The sequence below is a fragment of the Myotis myotis genome, unplaced genomic scaffold (genome assembly GCF_014108235.1).
Source record: "Myotis myotis isolate mMyoMyo1 unplaced genomic scaffold, mMyoMyo1.p scaffold_m19_p_11, whole genome shotgun sequence".
In the NCBI taxonomy this organism is placed as follows: domain Eukaryota; kingdom Metazoa; phylum Chordata; class Mammalia; order Chiroptera; family Vespertilionidae; genus Myotis; species Myotis myotis.
This window is the reverse complement of record NW_023416315.1, coordinates 42,321,446-42,341,841: the sequence shown is the minus strand read 5'-3', so window position 1 is coordinate 42,341,841 and position 20,396 is coordinate 42,321,446. Positions and strand designations below refer to the sequence as shown.

General features: G+C 37.6%; 2 protein-coding genes across 6 annotated transcripts in view; one reads left to right on the top strand and one right to left on the bottom strand.

The window, feature by feature from the left end:
- The window catches only part of DMTF1 (cyclin D binding myb like transcription factor 1), a 47,692-nt gene that overhangs the window by 19,081 nt on the left and 8,215 nt on the right, over positions 1-20,396 (top strand). For 2 of the 4 annotated variants that reach the window (XM_036328324.1, XM_036328322.1), the window contains 8 exons: positions 798-892; positions 5,442-5,556; positions 6,904-6,980; positions 12,891-13,048; positions 14,528-14,560; positions 15,463-15,572; positions 17,857-18,085; positions 19,254-19,405. In XM_036328324.1, the coding sequence (XP_036184217.1) occupies positions 798-892; positions 5,442-5,556; positions 6,904-6,980; positions 12,891-13,048; positions 14,528-14,560; positions 15,463-15,572; positions 17,857-18,085; positions 19,254-19,405 (969 nt within the window). Of the gene's footprint in view, positions 1-797; positions 893-5,411; positions 5,557-6,903; positions 6,981-12,890; positions 13,049-14,527; positions 14,561-15,462; positions 15,573-17,856; positions 18,086-19,253; positions 19,406-20,396 lie in introns of all 4 variants that reach the window. The other 2 variants (XM_036328323.1, XM_036328320.1) reach the window with 1 other exon arrangement.
- The window catches only part of TMEM243 (transmembrane protein 243), a 45,622-nt gene continuing 30,471 nt past the window's right edge, over positions 5,246-20,396 (bottom strand). For both annotated transcript variants that reach the window (XR_004970922.1, XM_036328325.1), the window contains 2 exons: positions 7,483-7,637; positions 5,246-7,354 (listed from right to left, as the gene is read on the bottom strand). Coding sequence is in view for 1 of the 2 variants with exons in the window: in XM_036328325.1 (XP_036184218.1) it covers positions 7,485-7,637 (153 nt within the window). In the remaining variant the exon portion in view is untranslated. The remainder of the gene's footprint in view (positions 7,355-7,482; positions 7,638-20,396) is intronic.

Here is a 20,396-nt window from a genome sequence, read left to right as displayed (position 1 = left end):
TATTGGCTCCACAATTTGAACTATAATCACCCTTACTTGATTTCACCCTGGTCCAAGCTACTGGCCTCTTGTCATGATTATTGAATTAGCTTCTTAACTGATTTCACTCCAGCCCTTGCCGCCCTTTAGGCTATTTTCCCTATAGCAGCCAGAGTGATCATATTACAATAAAAGATTATATCATTCCTCTAAATCTTTCATTGGTTTCCTGTCTGAGAGTTAAAGCCAAAGTCTTTATAGTGGCCTACAAGTTACCCCACAATATCTTACTGTTCTTGTTCAATCTGCTTTGGCCACACTGCCCTCCTTGCTATTCTTGGGAAAATCCAGGCATCTCCCCATCTCAGAGCCTTTGCACTCAGCTTTCGCTGCCTAAAATGCTCTTTCTCAAGACACCTATGTGACTGGCTCCCTTCCTCACTTTGTTCCAAGTCTATTTCAAATACCCTTCTTCACTTTCAATACATTCCCTTTCCTTCTTTATATTTTTCTTCTTACTACTTATCATCATCCAGTATAATACTGTGTTCATTTTGTGTTTAACCCATTAGAATATAAGCACCATAAAAGCTGGGTTTTGCTCACTGCTATCTCCAATTACTCAGCAATACCCACTGTGGTATTAGATGCACAATAAATATTGGTTAAATGCATATATATAAAGTATACATATATTTATATATATGAGCAAGGAATGTGTTAGGAAATTAGATGGTCCCATTTTTTCCATGGATTTTTAAAAACTAATTAGAACCTGCCATTGCTATTCTAGAATTGAATTTTTCCTTTCCTTGAAGTTTCAGAAAATGATCAGAGCTTTGAGGTGACCATGACTGCAACCACAGAGGTGGCAGATGATGAGATTACTGAGGGAACTGTGACACAGATCCAGGTATAGTAAGTCTTTTTTTACTTTTTATAATTGATATGAGAGAGAGAGAAAAAAATAAACACTCATTTGTCATTTCACTTATTTACGCATTCATTGGTTGATTCTTGTATGTGCCCTGACCCGGGATCAAACCTACAATCTTGGTGTATCAGGATGACACTAACCAACTGAGCAACCCAGCCAGGGCCAACTCTTCTTATTGGCTGCAAGAGGATCATCCTTTACACATACTTTAGGTGGTAAAATATTGTGAACATATTTTGTCTCACAAAGTAGCAACCACAAAATTGAGGGTAAGATTCATTACTTCGGTGAGAACCAAGATGGCGGCATAGGTTAACGCCAGAGTTTGCTGCCTTGAACAACTACTTCAAAAGTGAAACTAAAAGACAGAACGGACATCACCCAGAACCACAGGAACGCTGGCTGAGTGGAAGTCCTACAACTAGGAGGAAAGAGAAACACATACGGACACTCAGAGGAGGCGCAGTGCTGAAGTCAAATTCTGAGGTGCGGAGTGCACGCTGAGCGGGCTGGCGGCGGAGGGCGCGGTTGGAGCTTTCAATCGGGAGGGAGTCACAGACTCTGAGCTCCAGATCTGGGCGAGTCTTTAGGGACCCAGACTCAAACGGGAGAGGCGGGACTGTCTGGCTTCGGTCAGAGCGAGTGCAGCTTTCTCTCCGAGGTTTGCAGCGGTTGCTGGGACTCAGAGAGGCAGAGCCCCTGGGGACAGGACTGAGAGCCGCCATAACTGCTCTCTCCGGCCTACCCTGTTGATCCTGTGTGACCCGCCCCGCCCAAGCCCTGCACAGAGGCATTTGCCAGATAGCCTCAGGCAAAGGCTAGATTAGCACCTCCCTAGAGGACAGAAGTTCTCTCACTGCAGACACAGCTGATTCTCACAGCCACTTGGCCTGGAGGTCAAACCCTCCCTGGAATTAGCTACAACAATCAAGGCTTACCTACAAGACTGCGCTCAAAGACCACTAGGGGGTGCACCAAGAAAGCATAACAAAATGCGGAGACAAAGAAACAGGACAAAATTGTCAATGGAAGATATAGAGTTCAGAACCACACTTTTAAGGTCTCTCAAGAACTGTTTAGAAGCCGCCGATAAACTTAATGAGATCTACAAGAAAACGAATGAGACCCTCGATGTTATATTGGGGAACCAACTAGAAATTAAGCATACATGGACTGAAATAACGAATATTATACAGACTCCCGACAGCAGACCAAAGGAGCGCAAGAATCAAGTCAATGATTTGAAATGCGAGGAAGCAAAAAACACCCAACCGGAGGGGCGGAATGAAAAAAGAATCCAAAAATGCGAGGATAGTGTAAGGAGCCTCTGGGACAGCTTCAAGCGTACCAACATCAGAATTATAGGGGTGCCAGAAAATGAGAGAGAGTAAGATATTGAAAACCTACTTGAAGAAATAATGACAGAAAACTTCCCCCACCTGGTGAAAGAAATGGACTTACAGGTCCAAGAAGCGCGGAGAACCCCAAACAAAAGGAATCCAAAGAGGATCACACCAAGACACATCATCATTAAAATGCCAAGAGCAAAAGATAAAGAGAGAATCCTAAAAGCAGCAAGAGAAAGAAAATCAGTTACCCACAAGGGAATACCCATACGACTGTCAGCTGATTTCCCAACAGAAACTATGCAGGCCAGAAGGGAATGGCAAGAAATATTCAAAGTGATGAATACCAAGAACCTACAACCAAGATTACTTTATCCAGCAAAGCTATCATTCAGAATTGAAGGTCAGATAAAGAGCTTCACAGATAAGGAAAAGCTAAAGGAGTTCATCACCACCAAACCAGTATTATATGAAATGCTGAAAGGTATCCTTTAAGAAGAGGAAGAAGAAGAAAAAGGTAAAGATACAAATTATGAACAACAAACATGCATCTATCAACAAGTGAATCTAAGAATCAAGTGAATAAATAATCTGATGAACAGAATGAACTGGTGATTATAATAGAATCAGGGACATAGAAAGGGAATGGACTGACTATTCTTGGGGGGGAAAGGGGTGTGGGAGATGCGGGAAGAGACTGGACAAAAATCGTGCACCTATGGATGAGGACAGTGGGTGGGGAGTGAGGGTGGAGGGTGGGGCGGGAACTGGGAGGAGGGGAGTTATGGGGGGAAAAAAGAGGAACAAATGTAATAATCTGAACAATAAAGATTTAATTAAAAAAAAAAGATTCATTACTTCGTTCAGGTTCTAAGTCCCTACATATATGAATCTCAGAATTGTAAGCAAAAATAAAATTTTAAAATTCATTCCCTGTAGAGTGGTTCACGTCTGTTTAAATAAATGATGCCTGTGCATTCATTATCTGCATGGACTGATCTCACTTGAGCTGTTAAATAACTTTAAATTTTATTTTATAGGAGATATTGATTGGGATATAAAGCTTTTTGAGGCAGTTTTACCCAGCAGTTATCTGTAATGACTGATTTAGAGAGGCTACATATGATCTCTGTTTTGTGTCAGTGGAAACTAGTCATTACAGATAGTTAGAGTAGTTATAGTTATATAGTTCCTTTTGGTGCTTGTAGGACTACATACATTTTACCATGTGTTTAGAGGCTGGATTATAATCAGCCTTACTGTTTTCCTCTTAATGTGAACTTCTTGTCTCAAGTTATTTCTGCCAAAAGTAATCAGAATTCTTTGCTTTCTTAGCCTAAAGCTTAAATCTATTTTACTTATAAATTTATCTCTCGCTGATTGTGCCTTTCTGTTTAGTAGCTTGTGCTTTTGTTTCATTTCTTCATTTAATAAAATATTTTTATTAAATGAAGTAGTAGCAGTGGAGACATTATACCATTATTTTTCTAATGTGAAGCATCTCAGTGACCTTGTTCAGTTAAGTATAATAGTTGTAAATTGATAAGTAACATCAAGGACTAAGGACATCTAATGTAGGTGCATTGTGAACCTCTTACAATGGAGCGCTTCAAAGTGGTTCCACAATGAAAGGATTTTCAGAGGCATGAGTCTGTGCTTAAATGGCTTTTGAGATAGGCTGCAGATCCTCATAATCTGCCCTCGGGTATCAGCTGGTGATTAGGACAGGAATTTTTTTTCAAGCCCTCTGAAGCAATAGAGCATATCCTTTCTTCAAAATGGGGCTTGTCACATTCATTTCAGGTTCAAAGACTATGAAGTCTTCACTTCCATTCTGTTTTCAATGCAGTAAAAATAACTATACATACGTATAATTTTGTTTACAACCTAGCTAGAAGATTGAGCAGTGGCAATGTTAGTTAGACAAGTTATAGGGTTGTTTCGTTTGCGTTATTGCCAAAGAGTTAATGAGTTATTATTTAATATTAGCTTCTTGGTTTGTTATTACCATTTTAGTGAATGAAAAACTTTTAATAATTTCTAATATATGTTTAATAAAATTAACATTAGCTATTAGTGAAAATCAGCATAGTTAAAAGTTCAGCAGTAATGTGATCTTCAGATTACAAGAGGCCTTAGACACCATCTGTCCAGTCTGTCTCCATTCTCAGCTTTATAAAGGTCTCTTGGTCTTTAAAAGAAAAAAGTCTAAAATGCACGCTACATAGAGTTACAAAACTTTTCATACTTGATCAGTGATTTATAGCTTTTTGCCCATGGATTTTTAAGAAAACACTTTTATGAATATAATATGTTAATTATCAAATATAAAAATAAAGCAGGTAACAATAAAGGTGTGGCTTTTCCCCTTATTGTACTTTCATGGTTCAGTGATAGCTTCTCTCTTACCAACTGAGATGGGTTTCATTTCCTGTGGAAGTTAGAAATTCATTTTTTATTTATTGAAGAAATAGTTCAATCTTTGTTAGTACCTCCAGCCAGTGACATAGTTTAGTAGTTGATCCAATCCAAAGACAGCACAAGGTTGAGTGATCACTAGACAGGTAATTCTCCCCTTATCCCAGTCTGCCTGTTATAATGTCAAACCTCATATGGCAGAACTGTTGTCAGATTTTCCTCCCTCACACTATAGTTCTCTTTAGTTCAAGGTCAAGTCTTAAAAGTAGCTTTGTTCCTGCAGGAATTGCTAGATTAGGTATGTATGTAATTGAAAATGTGCCCAGTGATAATTGCATTAGTATACTAAAAGCCACTGAATTGTATTCTTTAAAGGGTGAATTTTATGGTATGTGAATTATTTTTTAACTGCACGTTTTTCAATAATGACTGTATAGCTGCAAAAAATAGTAAAAAGTAGTATACAGTTCTTTGAGGAGAAGGGATAAATTAGTGATGGTAGGAGTTATGACACTCTAGAAGTTGTCTACCATAAAGTTGTCAGTGAGCAGTAAGCAGACCATAATTTTGTAAAATGTCTTTTAATTTAGCCTGTTAATCCTTTAAATTTAACAGATTACATTACAGATGACTAAATATTTACATAGCAAACTACCTGTGAGGACATTAAAAATTATAACTCAACCCCAGCATTTCCATTTTGTATGTATGTACTAATTTAAATATATAAGTATACAAATGTATACTTTTACCTTTTCAAGATTCTACAGAATGAGCAACTAGATGAAATATCTCCCTTGGGTAATGAGGAAGTTTCAGCAGTTAGCCAAGCATGGTTCACAACTAAAGAAGATAAGGATTCTCTGACTAACAAAGGTAAGATATATGTACTGTGAATTTTAGTGCCTGCTGGAAAAAATGGAGATAAAAAGAACTTATAATCATTAGGATTCTGAGTTGGACCTTCAGAATTGTGATTAAGTAGTTACAGTAATTGAGCTTTTCTTTTTATTTTTATTAAATTTATTGGGCTGACATTGGTTAATAAGATCATATAGTTTTCAAGTGTACATTTCTATGATATGTGATCTGTATATTGCTTTGTGTGCCCACCACCCACACTCAGATTGTTCTTCACCATATATTTCGCCCTTTTCTCCCTTTACTCCACCCCCAACCCTTTCCCTCTGGTAACCATCATACTGTTGTCTATGTCTATGAGGTTCACTTTTTTATCCTACCTATGAGTGAAATCTTACGATTCTTAATCTTTTCTGACTGGCTTATTTCTAATTGAATTAAACTTGAACTTTCCTCATTGAATTAAATTTGGCACTAAATGACTCTGAATGAGCTAATGAAACCACCATTTTTCAATAATCGATCATTTTTCTGAAATGTAGTAGATCTTGTCCTGTTAATTTTTGAGCAAATGGATAGCGGTGGCATTTAAAAAACAATACAGTACAGTTACTGCTTATGGGACTAGGAAATCAAGCATTTTCAAAGATCTACTTACTTTGGTCTGATAAGTAGCTTAGAGGCTTACTGTCACGTGGTGTTTGTAGTGTGGCTATGCTCATAAGGATTGCTAGGAAGCTGCTACAAGAGAATGGGGGTTGTGGATGTGCCACTCTAAGAAAAGGAAACAAAAGTAAGTAAATTGTTTTTAACCACTGTAATACACATTTAGAATATACTGTTCACTTGGTAGGTATCCAATGTATTATGTTTACCTTGCCCTAGAATCTTTGTATATGTTATTTTGCCCATAAAGTTTATTTTTCATTGGAGAAATTTTTCAGCAAGTTTTTAGCACAGTTGGGCTCTTCTAATACTTGTAAGTCTTTTTAGGTGCTCTAGACCAGCGGTTGCCAACCTTTCAGACCTCACAGACCACCAGTGGTCCTCGGACCACCAGTTGGCGACTGCTGATCTAGACTACTGACAGGGTAAGAGAAGTTACTGAGTGGAAGCCACATTTTTTAAATCTTTTACTTACCATTCTCTTTATTTAGTAGGGTCGAATGTATTCTTTCTTAAAAATCAGAGGTTTCAAAAGCAACTTTACCTAGGGATCTTTCAAGTTTCAGATGAATGAGAAATTAAATTAGCTACATTTTATTTTCATAGATAATATATTTAATCAGAAAGCAAATCTTTAGTAATGTACTCTTCTCAAGGAATAACATTTTCTATAATATTACTTGTTTTCTTTTAAAGGACATAAATGGAAGCAGGGGATGTGGTCCAAGGAAGAAATTGATATTTTGATGAATAATATTGAACGCTACCTGAAGGTATCTTATGGCATATTTTTTGTTTCACTAATTTATTTACTGCCAATTGCAAAAATATCAAAGCAGCATAATATATGTACTTAGAAGCTTTTTAATAATTTGTGTAAAGGATGACTGGCTAATGTAACTTCATTCTAAGGTGTATGATTTTAGTATATTTTAAAACCAATTTTGAATTCTCAGTTTGAAATAGCTTTTTTGCTTTAGTTAACACTCTGAAGTTTAGACAAAAATCTTAATAGTCTCTCAGAATCTTAAAGCCTTGTCTTTTAAAGTAGCCTGAACTGGGCCCAGTTGTGAGCATCTTTGTCATTTTGAAACTCTACTTTTATTGACTTTTACATTCCACCAGTTGCTGGTCCTCTTTGCTTGGCCTGAAAAAGATGGAAAACAATTTTGGTAATAGGAACTGAGTGATGTAGAAGAATTTCAAGTTCTCCTTCTATTTCTTGTTTATTGATTACAACAATCAACCAACCAAAGACACTGTCTGTCCACCCACCTTTACCAACAGGCAGCACCAAAAGCTTCTCCACTGCACAGCCCCACAGGGCTTCGGGCAGTGAGGTGCTCAGGGCAGGGAGAGGCCGGCGTGGTGCGGGATTTAGTTAAAATTGGAGGCAGATCAGCAACCTCAGTGCTGCCCCGGAGTGGCACCTATGAGTGAAAGAAACCATACATTTTTGCATGATCTGAGCAGATTCATAACCAGTTATGTGAGACCCCAAGGTTACCCTTTATGGAAATCCTGCTAGTGTTTTTAGTCACTCTGGTGGTTATTTGTACCAGCTCAAGCTGTTGCTTCATCTCCAGCACTACCTCAAGTCCTTATATTAACTACTAGAGGCCCAGTGCACAAAATTCATGCATGTGAGGGACAGGGGGTCCCTCAGCCTGGCCTGCGTTCTCTTGTAATCCGGGACCCCTCGGGGGATGTCAGGCCTAAACCGGCAGTCGGACATCCCTCTCACAATCCAGGACACTGCACGCACCGTTGACCATACTTATCATACAGGTGAAAGGCATCTTGCTGTTGTATGGGCAGCTACATTTTTTTGCCCTGATTATAAAAAGTAGTACATAACATGATCCTTCTGAGGCAGTAGTACCATTTTTCCCATCTTATGGGTGGGAAAACTGAAGCAGAGAGAAGTTAAGTAATTGGCTTTGTCGCACAGTTATAAGTGTCAGAATGAGGGCTGACCAGAAAATGTGCAAGCCAGAGTCCATGCATGTCATCACTGTATCATCCTGCTTTTTCAGTGTTAGAGTAGCCTTGCCAGGTTTTAATTTTTAAATCTAAGAGACAGTTCTCAATATATAGGGTAGGGTCCCTAGGCCTGGCTGGAGATCAGGACCATCTTTGGGGTGACCAGCAGGCAGGGCAATCAGGGGGGCCCCTTCTGGCACCCGCCTTGGCTGGTGGCCTGGCGCTGCCCACTGGCCACCCCCCCACCCCCCAATTGCTGCCATGGCAGCTGGTCACCTCCCTCTCAGGGGAAAGGGGGGCAGTGCGTGTCATAGCGACCAGTTCTGCCTGTTTGTTCTGCTGTACAGTCGATTTGCATATTAAGGTTTTATTATATAGGATAGGTTTCCTCGGTTTCCTCTTCTGTGAAATGGGAATACAATAATACCAACTTCAGATGCGTTAAGAAAATGAGTGAACAATTCATGGCAGAGACTGGCATATAGGAGATGCTCATTATATGCTGATGCTGCTGTTTGTGCCCTGCCTTTTACTGCCAGAAGACAGGGTAATGTAGTGGATGAAACTGCATAAACAGAATAATTTTAGGAGAAGATTCTAATATTTAGAAACATTTTGCTATTAAGTTGTTACAGATTTTATACATTCAAAAGTAATTTTACCTGTTTTTTAAATTTATATAAATACAGGCAGTCCTTGGGTTACGTCGTTTTGTGGTTACGTCGCCATCTCCCATTTACAGTATTTATTTTAAAAATTCTGTCATTTCGGCGTATGTACATATGTGTTTTATGTTTTTTATTATTACTACAAGTAAAGGTCAAGAATTGTTATCTTTCTTTTAAAATTTTTTACTGTTTCACTTCATTACTGCTGTGTATGTGCTCCATGTGAATGACGTAGGTACTTATATAGGTGGGTTCCGACTTACAGTGAAAATCACGTTACGTCGCATCGTCGTGTCGTAGGAACAGATCTCTGACATAACCCAAAGACCTACTGTACATTCATTCTTTGGGTATTACATAATTGGGTATTATATAACTTATTTTGTTAGATGGTAGGAATTTGAAATCAATGCCCTGTTGGTTTCTTTAGCTGTATTTTATTGTGCAAAATGTATATATAAAGTTACCCATTTCATAGTTAAATGTCATTTGAGTTCTTTTTTAAAAAAAATATATTTTATTGATTTTTTTACAGAGAAGAAGGGAGAGGGATGGAGAGTTAGAAACATCCATGAGAGAGAAACATTGATCAGCTGCCTCCTGCACACCCCCTACTGGGAATGTGCCCGCAACCAAGGTACATGCTTTTGACCGGAATCGAACCTGGGACCCTTCAGTCCACAGGCTGACACCCTTCCACTGAGCCAAACTGGTCAGGGCTTGAGTTCTTTTTAAAGTGGTTTTTTTTTTTTACATTCAGTGTTATTTTGTATTAGTTTCAGGTGTACAGCACAGTCGTTATACACTTTACAAAGTGCTCCCGATCCCCACCCCCATACCTCCAGTACCCACCTGACACCATACATAGTTATTGTAATGTTATTGACTATATTCTTTACTAGAGGCCCGGTGCATGAAAACTCATGCACTGGAGGGGGGGCGTCCCTCAGCCCGGCCTGCCCCCTCTCACAGTCTGGTAGCCCTCAGGGGCGGGAGGCGATCAGGGGAAGGCAATGCCCCCATCACACCTCTGCTGCTGCCACTGCCGGCAGTTCAAGCCTTGGCCAGGCCTTGTTACTTGAGCCTCGGGCGGCCCTGGGTGGCTGGGCAGCTGCCATCCCAGGCTTGCCTGCGCCTCGGGCCAGCCTTGAGCGGCTGGGGGGCTGAGGGGACTGGGGGACTCAGGAGGCGGGCCCAGCCTTGCCAAGTGCGTGCTGCCACAGCGGGGCTGAGGGGACTGAGTGACATTATCTTGTGGCTGTGGGCGCCACTATCTTTGAGGGCGGGGCAGTCAGCATATTTCCTCTTTATTGGCTGTGGGGGCCACCATATTTGAGGGCGGGGCAGCAATTAGCATATTCCCTCCTTATTGGCTGTGGGTGTCACCATCTTTGTAAGGGTCAATTAGCATATTCCCTCTTTATTAGATAGGATGCTGTATTTCACACTCCTGTGACTATTTTGTAAGTACCAAATCTGTACTACTAATCCCTTTTTCTTTTTTTGTTTTGTTCTGTTTTGGTTTTGGGTTTTTTTTGTTGTTGTTGTTGTTAATCCTCACCCAAGGATATTTTTTCACAAATCTTTAGAGAGGAGGGAGGAGGGAGCGGGGAGGAGAGAGAAACATCAGTTGGTTGCCACCCACATGTGCCCCAACTGGGGCCAGGGATCAAACCTGCAACTCAGGTATGTGCCCTTGACTAGGAACCAAACCCAAGACCCTTTGGTGTGTGGGCGGATACTCTAACGACTGAACTACACCAGCCAGGGCAAATCCCTTCATCTTTTTTATCCAGTCCCATAACAGGTTCTTTTTGCTATTAATTTGTATACATCTGGTATTTTATTGTGATTTAATTTGTGTTTTTCTGATTATATGTTTTCATATGCTTATTTGTATATTTGTGGTTCCTCTTTGAAATTCCTGTTTGTCTTTCAGCAATTTTTCTGTGGGGTTTTTTTTTTTCTAGATGTACTTAATGTATGCCAGATCCTAATGATTTTTTGGTTGTGTTACAAATGATCTTGTCCAATTTCGTGGCCTGTCTTTTCTTTAGGTGTCATTTCAATATCAAAATTAATCATCTTTTTACTTTCATATTTTGCATGCTGTTTAAGAAATCCTCCTTTTCCTCAAGGGCATAAAGATATCTCACATATTATTTTATATAAATTTTAGAGTTTTGCCTTTCACTGTAATTTTCCCCCCCAGTAGGTGAGATAGGTTTTCAGTGTTGTTGTTATGTTATGTTATGTTATGTTATGTTATGTTATGTTATGTTATGTTATGTTATGTTATGTTATGAATGACAGTTGTCCCAACATCATTATGGAATGTTAGTTTTTTTCCCAGTGTCCATTCTGTCCTAGATCAAGCTTCTATAGATTTGTTTTCTAATTGTTCCCAGGTTCTGTTTATTGATACCTGCACCAATACAGCATTGTCTTCGAAAGTCCCAATATCTGATGGGTCAGGTCTCTTCATGAGTGCTCTTGACCCTTTGCTCTTCCATTATAAATTTAGAACCAACTTGCAGAGAATGGAAAGTTTTCGGAATTTTTATTGGGACTGAATTGAATTTGTGCATCAATTTCAGGGGAATTAACATCTTTACATTACTCCATCTTCCTATTGAAGAACATTGTATAGGTCTCCATTTTAGTTCCTCTTTAATCTTTCAATACTTTTATATTTTCCTTCATAAAGGACTTATATAACTTGCCTAAGATTTAGTTCTAATTTTAATTTGATGCTTTTGTAAATGAGAATTTTTAAAGACTTTTTTATGAGCATTGTATAGAAATGCAAATGACTATATTGATTTTATAACCACTAGCCTTCCTAACTTCTTACTCTTTTAAATCAAAATTTTTCATAGATTTTTGGGATATATATATATATATATATATATATATATATATATTCTGCAAATGATTTTTTTACCAAGCTTCATACTTTTTATGTATTTTTATTTTATCACCAAATTTCAGACTATTACCAAATTCTAACTTGCTAGGAGTGTTTTCATATATGAATATTTCATTCTGTGTATGCTCTATCCATACTTACTGAGATTTTACATTTTTTTCCATAAATCTACTCATGTGATTACTTGTGTTCCTGGAATAAGTTCACTTTTTACATTAATTATTAACCTTTTTATGAGCATGCTAAACTATTTTAAGGATTTGGGGGATCTGTGTTAATGGATGAGCTTGGCCTGAAAATTAATTTCTGAAACCGTCCTTGTCTGTTTTTTATATTAAGGCTATGCTAGCCTAATAGAATGAACTGAGAAGTGTTCCCTCCTTTTTTATTTACTCTGGAATAGTTTAAAATTCAGAATTATGTTTATTTTATTTTATTTTATTGCTTGATAGTATTTACCTATAAACTCATGTGGGCCTGGGATTTTCATTATTTCATTATGGTTTGCATTATTGATAATTGATTAAACTTTCTCAGTGCATGCTTATTAGATATATTTTCTCTTCCTGAGTCAGTTTTGGTAAGATTTTTAGAAATTTATTTTATGTAAGTTTTTAAGTGTAGTGCCATAAAATTTTCATAATGTTCAATTGTCTAATCTCTGTAGGCTCCATTTTTCATTTCTAATATTGTTGTTTTGTCTTTTTTACCACTTTTGCCAGAAGTTTATCATTTTGTATTTTATTAGTCTCAATGGATCTTGTCAAAGAACCAATTTTTAGCATTGCTTTTCCTTTCTATTTTTTATTTTATTAATTTTGTTCTTACGACTTTCTTCTACTTTCTTTAGATCTTAATTTTTTATAATTTTAAAAGAGGTTGGCAGAATTTGACTTTTCTGAAGTTTATACAGTTTATTTTGGGGAACATTTAAGTATCACTATTATCTTGCAACATTTTGAAATTTATACTTATTAATGAATTAGCAACACATTACTTTTCAAGATGTCATTGATAACTTTTTAAAAAATGGTTTAAAAGTATAGTATATTGATATGCATTTTATCAGAAATCCCTAAATCAAAGAAATGTAACCCATTTAGGCACGCGGAATAAAAGATGCTACAGAAATCATCTTTGAGATGTCAAAAGACGAAAGAAAAGATTTCTACAGGACTATAGCATGGGGTCTGAACCGGCCTTTGTTTGCAGTTTATAGAAGAGTGCTTCGCATGTATGATGACAGAAACCATGTGGGAAAGTATGAAAACTTGTAATGTTGCATGATTTCATGTAATTAGGGGAAATATTTAAAGAACTACTTTAAAAAAAAAAAAAAGAATTATTATCATAGCCTTAATTGGAGGCAGCCATACTATGAATTATTCTTGGGTTATGTTTCTCCAGGTCCATGTTCTGAATATGGTGAAACCTCATTATAACTAAGGACTCTTTTGGAAATTAGAACCTATATTACCTTACATAAGTTTGATTTAAAACTTAGCTGACTTACTACCTCAAAGTCTGCTTTGTAGTAACATAAAACTGTAATAGTGGTTAAAGATTTAGGAAGTATGAAGAGAACTCTATAAATTCATTGGTAACATTTTTTCCTATTCATTTTTATAGTATAGCATTTCCTAGTTCAGTGACTTTTTTTTTAAGTAACTAAATTTCTGGATACTATGCATGGGTTCTATTATAGGTAACATGGGAGGACATATTTTCAATGCAATGATTTATATGGTGTTTTGACATATTTTTTATTTCTCTTTGGGAATTTCAGGTGGTGATAGTATGGCTTATCAGATACTCTTTTGTTTGTTTTTTAATCCTCATCTGAGAATACATTTATTGATTTGAGAGAGAGAAACAACCATCGATTGCCTACCATATATATATATATATTCCCTGACCCAGGATCAAAACCACAACCTAAGCATGTGCCCTGGCCAGGAATCAAACCTGCAGCCTTTTTTGTGTATGGGACAGTATTCCAACCCACTGAACCACCCAGCCAGGGCTGAATACTGTTTTTTAGAAGTGCATTGCATTGACTGTATTGCCCACTTTAAAAAAAAAAAAAGCTTTTTTATTGGAGCTAGAGTATGTCAATGCACATGCATGGGTAGAGGAAATGAAGATAATTTTAAACTTTTATGTGCCTTGTGAGAATTTACCATAGATTTCCTTTCTAACTCTGGTTTACAATGTCATCAATAAGTATTTCAGAATAGCTATGATATTAGAGTGCCTGAACCGAATTTTTTTTTAAACATATTTTTATTGATTTCAGAGAGGAAAGGAGAGGGAGAGAGATAGAAACATCAATAGTGAGAATCATTGATTGGCTGTCTCCTGCATGTCCCCTACTGGGGATTGAGCCCGCAGCCCGGGCATATGCCTTGGCATAGGCTGACACTCAACCACTGAGCAACACCAGCCAGGCATGAACCAAATTTTTAAAGGAAGAGTTAGGCAGCATAGGAGCAAATATATTTTAAATGTTGCATTTTCTAGAGAAAATTGTAAAGTCCTCACTTTTATTATAGCTAAAGTATGTTGTTGTTTTTTAAAGAAAGTAGAAGTATTAATTTTTATTAATATACTTTGAAATTGGTTACCTTGAAAATATTATCAATTTTAACATTGGACTAAAGTGAAATTCTGATTTTTATTAAGGTTTTTAGCATTCTTTGTTTTAATTGATCTTTTTTATCTAATTTCTTTAAATTTCCAGATATACACCTGAAGAAATTGAAAAGCTGAAGGAGTAAGTTTAAAATTTTTGATTCATTAATTCTGATATTTAGGTTTTATTATTTTGTCTTGTATTTTAAAAGTTTTACTTTGAAATGTCAAGAGATTTTTCTAGACTGGTCTAATTTAATCCTGCTGTTATGCATGATTGACCATAAAAACTTATCAGATCTATACCTGCACAGAGTAGCCATGCCCGTAAATTTAGTCTCCTCCTGTCGTTGATTGACAAATGAAATGCATCCTTAGACCACTATTCGGGGTTACAGAAGAGATCAGATGGCCATTCTTGGTGACCTGAAGTCTAAATCTGGGGAATTTATATACCAGGATCATAACCAAGGTTGTGCTACATGCTTAGTTTAGAATATGACTTGGCAGTGTTTCACTTAATTTCTGGGCTATTTCACTTAGTCTCTACCTTATAAGGGCTATTTCACAGGAAACATAGTTTTGTTTCATTGAGTTAGAACCATAAAGTATGAATTAATGTATAATTTGTATCATGAAAAAAATTGAAGGATGATCCTGTTTATAATGATAAGTACTTATGAAACTTTTTCAGATATCTGAGAAGAGCTTGTTAGGAGTATTCAAAAGGGAAAAATCTTGGGATTGCCTGGGAGATTGTGTCAATAACCTGAGGGGAAATTTGGTCTTTTTTGAACACGTATCCAAGTTACTTATTTCTTCTCTGACCCAGGAAAAAGGCAATTGCTGCCTGTTTTTTTTTTCACCCACAGACAACTGTGGACCCCAAAAAAAGGCCACACTTTCAAACTTTGGCTCTCAAAGTATTGCTGCCCACAACTTCCAAACCAGTCAAATGGGAAGAAGAAGAATGAAGAATAAATGATGAAATTAAAAGGGAGAAAACAGTTGAACCAAATGCTGATTGGCAGACTCTTGTTTTAGGCTCCGGATAAAGCATGGCAATGACTGGGCAACAATAGGGGCGGCGCTAGGAAGAAGTGCATCTTCCGTCAAAGATCGGTGCCGACTGATGAAGGATACTTGCAACACAGGTACTGTGAGTACTACTGGTGGGTTTTTTGGTTTTGTTTTATTTTTTGGTCACATTTGAGCTTCCTGGCCTTTCAGATACCACTTTCCCGTCTGTTCTGGAAAGAGATTTGTCATTCACTTTTGTTCAAATTTTATTTTCTAGTCTTCCTTTTTCTTCAGGCTGAATAGAGCCAACTAGTTCTTTATTGTTGTGCTTTTGTGTAAAAGTGGCCTCGCTCACAGAGACACAACATTTCAGTTTTCATAGGTCTTAAGTCAAGCATGTTTCCATTTTGTAGCAACCCAAAACTGCTGCAGTTGGGAAAGTATTTTTAAGAATTACACACAGGGATTTTTAAGGCATATATACAGGAAGTAATTTTAATTTAAGCTCATCTAACTGTTGAACCTTTGTTAATAACAGCTTATCAATATATGTTTGTGAAAAACTTCAGTTCTAACCAGGTCCCACCTTAGGAAGAAGCTGTGTTCCAATAGTTTGTATGTATTTGCTTGTTTTAAACTCAAAGTAAATTTTTCCATAGAAAAAACTTGGTGTTTCAGTCCCTAGGCCAGATCACAAATACTTATTTAATTCTTGCTGTATCCACATGTGCAGATGGTATTGTTAAACCTAAATTTTGTGCCCAGTAACAGTGTTTAGGCTCTGTCACTAAACTCTCATTAGCCTATTTGAGCCTCAGTTTCCTCCCTAAAGGGAAGAGGCAGTGTTATAGTTTCCTTTTAGCGTTAGTGTTCTCTGAAGGATCCCTAGTCTCTCAACAGTTTTTGTTTGTTTTGTTTTGTTTTTAATCCTCATCTGGGACATGCTTAGAGAGAGAGAGACAGACAGACATCAGTGTGAGAGAGAAACATAGATTGGCTGCCTTCCATATGTGCCCGGACCAGGGATTGAACCAGCAACCTTACAGTGCACAGAACATGCTCAACCACCTGAGCTACTCTGGCCAGGCTAATTAGTCTTTTTTCTTTTTTTTTTAATCTTTATTGTTGAAAGTATTACTGGGCTAATTAGTCTTTTAATAAGAAAAATAGTTCTCAAATTAAGCTTGAACTTCCAGTATATATATATATATTTTCTTCATCCTCCTACCCTGCTAAAGTGAAATCAGTAATGCTTCCTGCTAAATCCCTCCACCAGCACTATTATCTGCAAGGCAATGAAGACATAAATCCCACCAACTCATTCTCCAGTGAATGACAACTTAATGAATGAAGTAAGAATGGGAGATTTAGATTTAGGATGGACCCCAGAGGTTCATGTAAGATGTTGTGAGTACAGAACCCCCTTCGTTAGCATGATTTGGACAAAAACTGTGCCATTCCTGGATTGCCAGCCTGAGGGTTTGAGCTGCACATCATCTTTCCATGTTGCTACATATTGTTTCTGATCAGGAGTTCTCTCTGCTGTGCCACACCATGAGACAGCAGTCTGGGTTTTCCCTTCCTTTCCTACCATAGGAGAGCAGGACATTGTCTTGAATCCATGGTATCCAGACTGTGCCTAACACATAATAGGCAATAAATATTGTGGATTAAACAAATCTTGGAAGCAAGCACATAGCCTTTTTAAATTTTTCCAGACGTCTTTACCTACTAATAGTAACAAAATGGAAACAAGTCTTTTTCTAAGCTCCTTAAGAAAAGACCAAGAGCAGCATTACATGTTATTAGTGGGTTTATGAGTTCAGAAAAACCTGTAATAAAAATATGCATGAATGCCAGTCTCAGACTTGTATTTACAGTAGTGGGGATAGTGGGGAAAGGAGACAGTCTAAACCTATTTTTATTTTTACTAAAATGGGTGGGAGGCCATATATGTTATTTCACTTGCCCTCACCATTCATTCCTGTTGAGCCTACGCCACTTCTGCAGAGCAGGGAAGCTTAGGTGAGCCTAAGATAGGGTATGAGTTTCTGTGCCCATCAAGCCATTGGTGAAGCTCCTCCCATTTATGATCAAGTACAACTGTAGAGTACATAAAATTCTTTCTAGTTATGCTTTGAGTAGTTTTTCTTAAATAGTCACTATGTGCTTTGTATTTGTATTCTGTAGTATTTTCTTTTGTACTAAGAACCTGACTGGGTTAGTAAATGCAACTGTTTTAGTAGGTATTATATGCAGTTTCACAACTGAGGGTTATTCAGAAATAATTTTAGTATTACTGCCTACTTCCCATCAGTCCTTACAAATACAGGGCTGAGTCTGATCTGCAAAAGAGAGAGAGAGAGAGAGAGAGAGAGAGAGAGTAGCAGTAGTATTCTGGATGATTTCCTTTTTCAGGGAAGTGGACCGAAGAAGAAGAAAAGAGACTTGCAGAGGTGGTTCATGAATTGACCAGCACTGAGCCAGGTGACATCGTCACACAGGGTGTGTCTTGGGCAGCTGTGGCAGAACGAGTGGGTACCCGCTCAGAAAAGCAGTGTCGTTCTAAATGGCTCAACTACCTGAACTGGAAGCAGAGTGGAGGTACTGAGTGGACCAAGGAAGATGAAATCAATCTCATCCTCAGGTTTGTGTCCTAAATCTTTTAATGACAGAAGCTTCTTAATTGCTGTCGGCGCCTTGATTTTCCTCGTTTGGTTTCCCTAAATGCCTAATGTCTGAAAAGCATCCTTCCCATATTCCATATTGAGCTCTTTTTTATTTTTTGTTTGTTCCTTTTTAGTGATGTTAGTGCTTGTGCAAAGTACCAGATTGAAGGCGTGGAGACTGAGTTCTCTATATCCACAGAACAGGTGTGGCACAGGCAGCGGCAGTGCAGCTTTCCCGCTGTCCCACCAGTGTGCCTCATTCCTGGGCTAGGTGGCCATGCTGCAGGTGAGGGCTGTTCAGTCTCCATGCCCTCGATCTTTGGCTACTGTGCTAGGAATGCCAAGAAGGGGACCCAGTCTACAGTTACCCCACACCTTCAAACTGGACCAGATCAGGCACTTGCGTTTCATACATATCAAAAAATAACTAAGGTAATAATCCTAAGCTTATTTTTTTAATTAGTTGGTTTAACCATGAAGAGTCAGTGACTCAAATGGGCAAAAAAACCATCAAAATATTTGAGACACTGAAGTAATTAATAGAAACTATTGTTATGACTGTTCCCTACTGAAAATCAAAATCAGCATGAGAGTTAAAGCTAGAAAACAAACGATCAAAACCCCAAATTTAGTTATTTTTAGGGAGGGTTGGGTTGTTGCTGGAGTTTTGTTTTTATCTTGTCATTTTTGTTTTGGGTCTTGTTTTTAATAGTGTGGGGTTTTTTTAGTCTTTATAAATAGCTCATTTCTAAATACTTTTTAATTTTACAAATGGGAAAGCTCAGATCCCAGAAATAACTTCCTATAACATGCTATAAAACATTGCAGAACACTATACAACTAAACCTGTTCTTACCCTATTCTGACCTTTAGCTACTCCCATTCCTTCACAGCGCTTTATCTGGTTGATTTACAGTTCTGCCCATTGGTTGTACCATTAACAAAAGTCTGTTGCTGGTGATATTTCATAGCTCTTAGCTCTGGAAACAGCTCTGCACTCTTGGAATCCTACCCAACCCATGCAACTTAACAATAGCATCTCAATGACATAACCTGCCATTCCTGTTATCACCAGTGTCATCATGAGAAGGGATATTATGGAGAAATAAACTAACATCTAACAGGTGCTTATTTTGTAACCTATAGGATAGCAGAGCTTGATGTAGCTGATGAAAATGACATAAACTGGGATCTATTAGCAGAGGGATGGAGCAGTGTTCGTTCACCACAGTGGCTTCGAAGTAAATGGTGGACCATCAAAAGGCAAATTGCAAACCATAAAGATGTTTCATTCCCTGGTAATGTATTTCTTGCTTAAGTCCCTTGTCTTAACCATATTTGCTCCTCGTGAGTTAGAGGTTAGAAGTTCTTTGTCTCAGCTAAAAAGATATGAGATATAGATTTTCACTTAAATCTCTGATGCCCTATTTCTTGGAAAACAAGAGTTGATGCGATTTGTACTTTCAAGGCACCTAAGATAAAAATCTACACATTTATACACATTCTTGTTTTCACACAAACTATGAAGAACTAAATTGTATATATTTTCATTGTGTACAAAGATGAATTTCTGAAAACTGAAGTTTAATCCACTTTTATGAGTTGAATAATTTCATATATCTTAACTTTTGTTATGAGAGAAATTCTGTGATAAATTATTGTACAACAATAGCTCTGTGATGAACAAGAATAGATCGATCTGGACACAAATGGTAGGGGAGGGGGGTTAGAGAGCAACCAAAGGAATTATATGCATGCATATTAGCATAACCAATGGACACCGACACTGGGGTGGTGGGGGCTTGCCTGGTCTGGGAAGGGATGGGGGAGGGAGTCAATTGGGGGAAAAGGAGACATATGTAAAACTTTAGACAATAGAAAATAAATACATAAATAATAGCTCTGTAAATTTTTAATATTTATGTAAATCTAGAAATGTTACATTGGGATTGCTTAAAAGTGAGGCATAGCATACTTTACATTACCTGCTGTGCACTTAGGCATTAATAACTAATTACCTGCTTAATTTAGGTAATCAAATTTATTCCCCTTAATATAGTTCTCCAACATCTATTTTTCCAGAGGAAAATTAAATGCTGAGAAACTTTGGCTTGATGAAAATGTAGTTTTTTAAAACAATTAAATACTCTGTTATAAATGTATAAATCTGATAAGACCCCAGAACAGTGAATGAATACTAATGTAACATGAACCAAGCCAGACTGCAGCACCACCTGGGAGGATTGATGTAGTTTATCATGACAAGAACGCAAGGTAGTTGTGTATTAG